The sequence below is a fragment of the Linepithema humile genome, chromosome 2 (assembly GCF_040581485.1).
Source record: "Linepithema humile isolate Giens D197 chromosome 2, Lhum_UNIL_v1.0, whole genome shotgun sequence".
NCBI classification, from domain to species: domain Eukaryota; kingdom Metazoa; phylum Arthropoda; class Insecta; order Hymenoptera; family Formicidae; genus Linepithema; species Linepithema humile.
The window spans coordinates 12,780,595-12,790,379 of NC_090129.1; the positions used below are offsets into that span (position 1 = coordinate 12,780,595).

The following is a 9,785-nucleotide window of genomic DNA, read 5'->3' on the forward strand; positions in this document are numbered from 1 at the left end:
ATGTCTATAGCTACTTTTGTGTAAAAAATGTGAATGCCATTATTAATTTCTCAGATACTAATAGATATATATAAATCACACGACACATCATTCAAGTGTTTTATAGATCATATGGTACATATTTGCACTTTCTATTTTTCAGCAATTGATATCTTTCTTTTCAAAATAATAAATGATTTAACATATAAATGTTAAAGGCAATGTTAACAGGCAATTAGATTGATATAAAAACATATATATGTTTACATATGGACTATTATGGAAACATGGATATTTTTGAGGACTTTTATAGTACGTACATACCTACTATAAAAAAGTCCTCGAAAATACCCATCCATATAAAACAGTTAATATTATGCAAAATACAGTATAGTTCGCAATTATAGCTATAAGGTGATATTGCTGAGTTCAAATCGTATTAAAACATATAACAATTTCAATTTTATACATCCATGTTCCCATAATAGTCCATAAATAAACATATATATGTCCTCATATTAATCCATTGTCTGTTAATATTTTTATGTCCTTAAAATAGACCGTACATATTAAATCATTTATAGTTTTGAGAAAAAAGATATAGATGATTGCGAAAAGCAGCTATATTAACTAAATAATGTTTACTGCTTCTAAATATATAAATGTATATAGGTCTTTTTAAATGTCCTTGAAATATACCAAAAACATATATATATATATACAGGGTGAGGCAAAAGTATGGAAACCCCCGAATAAGTTTTGAGGAAGGCATTTTACGAAAAAATGTTAAATACAAAAGTTTTAGGAAATTTCTCTAGCTTTTCAATGGTGACCTTGGATTTGACCTTGACCGTGACCTTGAAGGTCATATGAAGGTCAAGTCCATTTTTTTAAATAGGAACCCCCATTTTTCATCGTAGATTCAGAAAGAGCGGAAAATTTTACATCGGAATATGACCTTGACCGTGACCTTGAAGGTCATATGAAGGTCAAGTCCATTTTTTTAAATAGGAACCCCCATTTTTCATCGTAAATTCAGAAAGAGCGGAAAATTTTACATCGAAATATGACCTTGACCGTGACCTTGAAGGTCATATCGAGGTCACGGCCATTTTTTCAAAAAACAAAAACGTCTATTTTTATCGTACATTTGGAAAAGTTTAAGGTAAATGTCACGTTAAGCTCCCCCCCCTCCACAAACAAGAGGGAGATATGTTTTCCTATGTATTTTGACATGCTGATTTCAAATCCGGAGCAATTTTTTGGCTCTGTTCAGTAGGTTCCGAAAAAAACGTAAAAAATACCAAAAAATTCCTAGAAGGCCCTTATATTACATGTCAATTTAGTATGCCAAAGGGCCTTCTAGGAATTGGGACAAGTGGTTATCTATTGGTACTTTGGTCATTGGCTAAGTGCGAAGAAGTTCTAAAATTTATTTTCACGATAATTGCATAGTCCTCCGAAAAGCAGAGTAACAGTTCTTGTCAGGGTACCATAGTTAGTGAAGAATACGACACAGTAATTTTTGTAAGGTCCCTTTTGGGTTAATAAAAGATCACTTCAGTGTGACATTTTCTGTTTCCTTACTACTGTCTCTGGTAGTTTACTTCCAAATGGCTTCTCTAACAGAGCAAGAAAGAATTTCTCTTTTAATGATGAGAGGTTGGGGGGACAGACAGAGATCGTACAATGAAGTTGTAGATTTATTTAATGCGACGTTCCGCGTTGGCAAAGCAGGTATTTCTAAGGGAACTGTTTCTAAAACTATTCGGCAATTTGAAGAAACTGGAAGTAATAAAAGTCGTCCAAAACCTGAACGGCTGAAATTCGAAACAAACGAAGAACATCAATTTGAAGTAGCCCTATCATTCGTTGAAAATCGTAGATTATCTACTAGAAATGGAGCTCGACAGCTTGGAATGAGCCAACGTTCAGTTCTTAGGAATTTAAAACACGTAAAATTTCATCCTTACAAAATTCATCTTCACCAAGAGTTAAATGAAGATGATTTTGACCGTCGAGTGCAATTTTGTGAAATTATGATGGATAGAATTCATCAGGATCCTAATTTTCTGCACCTTATCGCTTTTACAGATGAATCCACATTTCAACTTAATGGGGAAATTAATCGTCATAATTTCAGGTATTGGAGCGATGAAAATCCTCATTGGCTACTTGAAGCTCATACACAAACACCACAAAAGTTGAATGTATGAACAGGCTTAATTAGAGATCGAATAATTGAGCCTTTTTTCATACAAGGCAATTTGGATGAAGAAAAATATCTGGATTTGCTCATAAACGACATCGTTCCAGCTATACAAGAAATAACTGGCGATGATTTTAATGAGGTTTGGTTCCAACAAGACGGTGCACCACCGCATTATCGAAATATTGTAAGAGATTACTTGAATGTTACATTCCCGAATCGGTGGATAGGTCGGAGAAGAACAATCGAACGGCCAGTAAGGTCCCCTGACCTGGCTCCACCTGACTTTTTTCTTTGGGGTTACATAAAAAGTAAAGTTTACATAACCCAACCTCGTGATTTAGCAGAATTGAGACAGCGAATCGTAGATGTTTGCACACAAATACCGCCTGAAATGGTGTTCAGTGCTATTGAGAATTTTTATATTCGACTAGGGCGCTGCCAAATAGTCGATGGAAGACACTTTGAACACTTGCCTTAAGAGTGTCCTTAAAGGCATCGATCACGCCACGGTGGTGGATTTGAAAGCTTCAGACCGGAAACGATCGCATTTTCACACACACACACACACGCGCACGTTGGACAAGAGTTCACCTTCACGCGGTGTCCGGTGATAACAGGCATTCCTGGTTAACGAACTCACTTACATACAATTTTTTTGGTATTTTTTACGTTTTTCTCGGAACCTACTGAACAGTGCCAAAAAATTGCTCCGGATTTGAAATCAGCATGTCAAAATATATAGGAAAACATATCTTTCTCTCGTTTGTGGAGGGGGGGGGGGGGGAGCTTAATGTGACATTTATCTTAAAACTTTCCAAATGTACGATAAAAATAGACGTTCTCGTTTTTTGAAAACATGGCCGTGACCTCGATATGACCTTCAAGGTCACGGTCAAGGTCATATTCCGATGTAAAATTTTCCGCTCTTTCTGAATCTACGATGAAAAATGGGGGTTCCTATTTAAAAAAATGGACTTGACCTTCATATGACCTTCAAGGTCACGGTCAAGGTCAAATCCAAGGTCACCATTGAAAAGCCAGAGAAATTTCCTAAAACTTTTGTATTTAACATTTTTTCGTAAAATGCCTTCCTCAAAACTTATTCGGGGGTTTCCATACTTTTGCCTCACCCTGTATATATATATAATGTATAACGTGCAATATACATATTATTCAAAAGAATGTAAAATAAATGATAATTTTATCGGCAATTTTTATTTTAGCAAGTTAGTTTTTAATTATTAATTATTGAAAATTTATTAATTTTATTTTTCTTCTACTCTATTATTGTTAGAAATAGATTTTTATCGGACCTGCGATTGAACAAATAGTTCCAATTATGAGAAGAAAACCAATAGTTGCAATTATGAGAAGAAAACTGGGATATTTGCAATAATAATTTCACACAAACAGATATACATACAAACTAATGTACTTCTGTCGTCATCTGAAAATTTGAATTCGTCATAGTCGCGCGGGTCGCTCGCCTTTCCCTCTCTGCATATACTGAGTTGAGTGAAAATACCTTGTGTCGTGCAACGTGGTACAACGTGCAAGTAAGTTTTGAGATTACGAACGAAAACGTGAATTGCACGAGAACGAACAGTAAGTATTATGTGTACCTAGAGATAGGAGAGTGGAGAGAAAGCCAAGGTATACTGCGAAAAGGACTTATACTGACTATATTGCAGGACAATTGTCGCTGTCGATTTCTAACTGTAAATAACCTCGAAGTCGCTGTTTTGGTGGATCGGCGCATCAATATACCGCAGGACGTTACCGCCGAAAGGTTAACTTCTTCGTGTCGGGATATGATATTGTAAGAGAGAACTTGTCCACCGATATGTTATCTCTCTTACACACATTTACTTTTTCTTTCTCACACGTTATGTATTGCGCGCGTTGCGGTTGTCGAGCGCCTGATTGGTTGAGTGGCGCTGCACTACAAGAAGCGCCAGCGTGCTCGTCGATGATTGGTCCAAGGATGATGCAACCAGCCGGGACATGCGAGTCTCGGGGCATTGTGTGTTAGTACGTGTAAGACACACGTGTTCATACCTTTTTAAAAAAGATTTATCAGTGATGGTGATATACTTGTCTTTAGTGCCTGTCATCCCTTCGTTCTTCATTTCGGCTAAAAGACTATCCTGACGTAATACACGTTTTATTCGTCCGAGTACTTTTAATCGCTCACGTGCATTCGCGTCGCGCCTCAAGAGTTTTACTTTAGCGGACATTGTGTATTTAAACAATCTCAAGCTTTATTCTTACAGCTATATTCTTACAATATATTGTCGACTCAGAATTGGAGGTAAGTATATATTTAAATTAACTTTTATTATATGTTTTAATATTAGAGTTCATAGCGGACTTCCGTTTCCGGCGCAGTAGAGTGTGACACGTGGAAAATAAGAGAGAGTGAGTGGCAGAAGGAGAGAGTGTGTGGAAGAGAGAGGAAAGGTAGGAGTGTGTGGAGGAGAGAGTGGAGGTGTGAGAGAGAGCGTGTGAGTGTGGTGGAAATAGGGAAGGGCGGGATAGAAGGGAAAAAGGGATCAGAACAAGGAGGGTGACAGGTAGAGTCAGGCATAGACTAGGTAGGCAGAGAGGCGACGCGAGTGGGCCGAGATGGATGGGAGGGCGCGATCTGGTGGGATAGATGGGAGGAAGGCAAGAGGAAGATGCATGAGCCTAGGAAACGTAGAAGAGATGTTCAAGAGGAAAAGAGAGGAATCAGAGGAGAAGAGAAGGGATGAGGAGGATAAGGGATTTAGAAAAAGTAGAAAGACGCAGAGATCGCCGGGGAAAACAAAGGGGGAAGGAGGGGGAGGAACGGAGAACATGGAAGAGATGATCAGGATGTGGAAAAAGGAAATGGAGGAGGTAATGGAGGAAATGAGAGGGGTAAAAGGATGGAGGGAGGAATTAAGGGCAATGAAGGAGGAGGTGAAGGAGGGGATCAAAGATTACGGGAGGATGGTAAGAGAGGAGATGGAGGAAATGAGGAGGGAATTTAGAGAGAGAGAGAGGAGGTGGATGGAGGAGAAGGAGGACATGAGGAAAAGCATTAAGGGACTAGAAGAAAAAGTAGAGGAAACGGGGGGGAAGAAGGCGGAAGAGGGAGGGAAGGAGTAGAGAGAGAGAGATGAGGAAACAAAGGAAAGGTTAAAGAGAGTAGAGAGGAAGATGGAGATGAAGGAGAGGGAGGATAGGAAAAAGAACATACTAATTAGAGGGATAGAGGTAAAGGAGGGGAGGAGGAAAGAGGCGGTGGAGGAGATTTTTAAAACAGTCGGGGTAAAGGTGGAAATCATAGAGATTAAGGGCTTAGGAGGGGAGGATGGCAAAGGAAAGGAGATGCTTCTAGTTAAACTGGGGAGCGAGGAACAGAGGAGAGGTGTGGAAGAGGAAGAGTATGCTGAAGGGCAGGAAGGAAAGAATTATGGAGGATTGGACCTGGGGGGAGAGAAGAATGAGATGGAGGTTGGAAGAGATAGCACGGAAAGAGGAAAGAGAGGGGAAAAGGGTGTGGATTGGGTACGGTAAGATTAGGATAGACGATCAATGGTGGAAATGGGATGAGACGGAGGAAGTGTTAAGGGATGGAAAGGGAAACGTAAGAAAGGGGGGACAGGGGGAAGGGGGAGGAGGAAGGAAAAAGGAGGAAAGGGAGGAGGAAGAAAGGGCGAAAAGGAGGAGAAGGGGAGAAGGAGAGAGGGGAACAGATGGAAGTTGGCATTCTGGAATGTAGCGGAGTTAAGAAAGAAAGATAGAGATTTTTGGAAGAGCCTTAAGGAGTGGGACGTAATGGTACTCGTAGAGACGTGGATGGATAGGAAGGGGTGGAAAAAGATAAGGGAAAGGTTATCACAGGGATATGAATGGGGGGTGCAGCTGGCGAAGAGGAAATGTAAGAAAGGGAGAGGAATAGGGGGAATGGTGATGGGGATAAAAAAGGAGCTGTGGGAAAAGGGGTCCAGGATAGAGGTGAAGAGGGAAGGGATGATAGTAGGAAGGGTAAATACGGGGCGAGAAAAATGGAAGGTAATAGGGGTATATGTGGAAGAAGGAGGAGTGGAGAGGACTTTGCAGGGAATAGAGGAATGGATTGGGGAGAGAGAGGGGGGAGTAAGGGAGATAATAGGGGGGGATTTTAATGCTAGAACAGGAAGGGAAGGGGGAGGGGTAAGGGGTGAGGAAGAAGAGGAGGAGGAAGAGATGGAAAAAAGGCGATCAAAGGACATAAAAATAAATGGGGAGGGGAGGAAGTTGGTAGAATATATAGAAGAAAAAGGGTGGGAAATTTTTAACGGGAGCGTAAGAGGAGACGAAGAGGGAGAGTACACGTTCACAGGGGGTAGGGGAAACACAGTTATAGATTATGTAATAGGGGAGGGGGAGATAAGGGACAGGATAGAGAAGATGAGAATAGGAGACAGGGTGGACTCGGATCACCATCCGGTGGAGGTATGGTTGAGAGGAGAAGAGGAGAGGAGAGCGTTGAGGAGGAAAAGGGGCGGGGGTAGAAGGGGAATTTGGGACAGAGAAGGGAGGAAGAGGTTTACGGAAAAAATGGGACGGATACAAATAGGAGGGAAAGAGATAGGAGAGGAATGGGATAATCTGGAGAGCAAGATAAAAGAAGCGTTGAAGGAGACGGAGGAAGAGCTGGGGAGAGCGGAAGAGAGGAGAAGAGGGTGGTGGGATGAGGAATGTGTCTAGGAAAAGAAAAGGGTAAGGAAAGAATTAAGGGAGTGGAGGAGGAGTGGGGGGGATGGAGAAAAGTACAAAAGAGAGAAGAGGGAATACGGAAAAGTGTGTGAGAGAAAAAAGGAGGAGGAGAACCGAAAATGGGAAAAACAAGCGGAAGAAGCGAGGAGAGAAAAGGAAGTATGGGAGATTGTAAATAGGGAGAGGAGGAGGAAGAGAAGAGTGAATGAGAGGATAGAGATGGGGGAATGGAAGGAGCATTTCATGGGAACACTAGGGGGGGTTGAAGGGAGGGTGGTCAGAGGGGGAGAGAGGAGGGGGCAAGGGGAGGGAGAGGAGGAGGAGGACGAGTTAGACAAGGAAGAGGTTAGGAAAGTGGGAAAAAGGAAAAGATGGTGGCGGTATTTGTAGACTTGAAGGCGGCTTTTGACTCGGTAGAGAGGGGGGTTCTGGTGGAGGCTATGAGGGAGCGGGGGATAAGGGGAGGACTGGTAGTGAGAGTGGAGGAGATATTGAGGGAAACGAGGAGCAGGGTGAGGGTAGGAGAGGAAACGGGGGAGGCTTTTTGGACGGCAAGGGGGGTAAGACAGGGGTGCCCACTAAGTCCGCTGCTGTTTAACGTGGTGACGGCGGATTTGGAGGAGGAAATGGGGAAGGTGAAATGGGAAGGGGTTAGGTTGGGAGAAGGGAAAGTATACACGCTGGCTTATGCAGACGACATAGTTATGGTGGCGGAAAAGGAAGGAGAGATGGGGAGTATGCTGGAGAGGCTGGAGGGATATTTGGAGAGAAAGAGATTGGAGTTGAATGTGAAAAAGACGAAGATATTGAGGTTTAGGATGGGGAGGGAGGATAGGGAAAAAGGTATGGAGGTGGAGAGGGAAGGTGATAGAGGAGGTTAAAGAGTTCAAATATCTAGAGTATACGTTTAAAAGGAACGGGAAGCAAGAAACACACGTAAGAGAGAGGGTTAAAAGAGCAGCGGCCATAATGGGACAGGTATGGGGAATAGGGAAGAGAAGGTTTGGGAGGGACTGAAGAAGAAGGCTATGGCTCTTCGACAGGTTAGTATGGACGGTGATGGGATACGGAGCGGAGATATGGGGGTGGAAGGAAAGGGAGATGATGGAGAAGTTGGAAGAGAGGTATTTGAAGTGGGTGTTGGGAGTGGACGGAAGGACACCAGGATATATGGTAAGGGAGGAGCTGAAGAAGGAAAAGCTGAGGGGAAGGGCAGGGAAAAGAGCGTGGGATTTTGAGAAAAGATTGGAGGAAGGGAAAGGGAGTGATTTGGCGAAAAAGTGCAAATAGGAAATGTTGGAAAGAATAGAGAAAGGGAAGGCAAATTCGGAGTGGGAAGGAGAGAGAAAGAAATTCTTTGAAGGGAGAGGATTAGATTCGGAAGGGATAGAAGAGAAGAGAGAAAAAGGGGAACTAGGATATAGAGAGATAGAAAAAAAGGACAAAAAGATACAGGAAAAGGAGAGGGGGGAGAAAATAGGGGGGTCTAGGTACAACAAATGGTATGGGAGAGTGAAGGGGGAGGGAATTCCGGGATACTTGAAAAAGGGTTGGGGGGAGAGTAGATGGAGGAGAGTGGCGAGATTTAGGTTAGGAAGTGAAATGAGGGAGGGAAGGTATTGGGAAACGGAGGAGAGTAGGAGATGCAGGCTATGCGGATTAGAGGAGGAGACGTGGGAACATACGTGGGAGATATGTAGAGAATGGAAGGAAGGAGGAAGGAGTTGGCAGGAGCAAGTGGAAAAGATATTGGGGGAAGAGGGGGAGAGGGAATGGTGGATGAGAGAGATAGAGGAGGAAAGACAGGGGAGAAGAGGGTGGAAAGGGAAGGAAGGGAGGGAAGAAGGAAGGAAGGAGAGAGAGAGAGAGAGAGAGAGAGAGAGAGAGAGAGAGAGAGAGAGAGAGAGAGAGAGAGAGAGAGAGAGAGAGAGAGAGAGAGAGAGAGAGAGAGAGAGAGAGAGAGTAAGACACGGTGAGAATGGGAGTGGATTGTGAAAGATGGAAATATTGAAGGCGCGAGGAAACGGAAGTCACCTTTGGCGAGAAGGGTGTGTGTGTGTAGGATCTAAAGGGAGAAGGAGAAGGGCGCTGGCCGGATGATAGCCTGTTGGACGGTTGGTCGCCTGGACCTGAATCCCGTGGATAGGTTATTTTAGGTTAAGCGAAAATATAAGTTAATATTAAGGATAGAATTAAGTTATATGTAAGCATTAAATGTAAGTATGTATGAGAGTGAACCCCAAGGGGAAATAAAACACTATTACTATTAGAGTTCATAGCAAAAAAATGGATCTGTGGTTTTAATTGTTTCGTGTCTTATTATGCATGCATTTTTATTTATTGTCACATTAAAACAGTTTGCGATGGATCGGCTTATTTAACCCTTAATCCCGACGGTTCTTTTCGGCACCTTTAATCCCGACTCAGGAGTCGTTTGCGTCTTTGCGTTATTTGGATCAGTAAAAACGCTTTAAAAAATCAGAAAAAATTCATGGAGCTTCTTTCAACCTTCAACTTAAAGTCTCAATCATAATATTTCGATAAAAATTATTTTTTTATATAGTTTGTTATTCAGAAATGGAGGTACTTAAGGAAAAATTAATTGTTCACTTAAAAAATCATAACTTTAAGCCAAATGAAGATATCGAGAAAAATAAAAAAAGAAATTAAAGGTAGGAGGAACACCTTTCATAAAAAAAATAGTACAAAAAATTGTATTAAAAAAAAATGCTTAATTTTTGAACCTCAAAATGGCGAAAATTTGGGTACTAAAATTGCGTGTAAAAATGATTTTAATGAATAAATTTGTTGTAAAGCGGGTAAAAATTAATAACAGAACAATGTTTTAGTGTGTGATGATACGTTT

General features: G+C 41.7%; 1 protein-coding gene across 1 annotated transcript; it reads left to right on the forward strand.

The window, feature by feature from the left end:
- The first annotated feature begins 2,976 nt into the window (after positions 1 to 2,976).
- Positions 2,977 to 8,702, forward strand: LOC136998161 (uncharacterized). Its single transcript, XM_067350537.1, has 2 exons — positions 2,977 to 3,796; positions 3,883 to 8,702. Exon 2 carries the CDS (start codon positions 5,996 to 5,998, stop codon positions 6,908 to 6,910), a length of 915 nt encoding a protein of 304 aa, XP_067206638.1. The 5' UTR covers positions 2,977 to 3,796; positions 3,883 to 5,995; the 3' UTR covers positions 6,911 to 8,702.
- Positions 8,703 to 9,785: the final 1,083 nt, after the last annotated feature.

Bases quoted from the DNA above. Each gene is read 5' to 3' on its own strand.
- LOC136998161 (XM_067350537.1), top strand. From the start codon at position 5,996: ATGGTACTCGTAGAGACGTGGATGGATAGGAAGGGGTGGAAAAAGATA.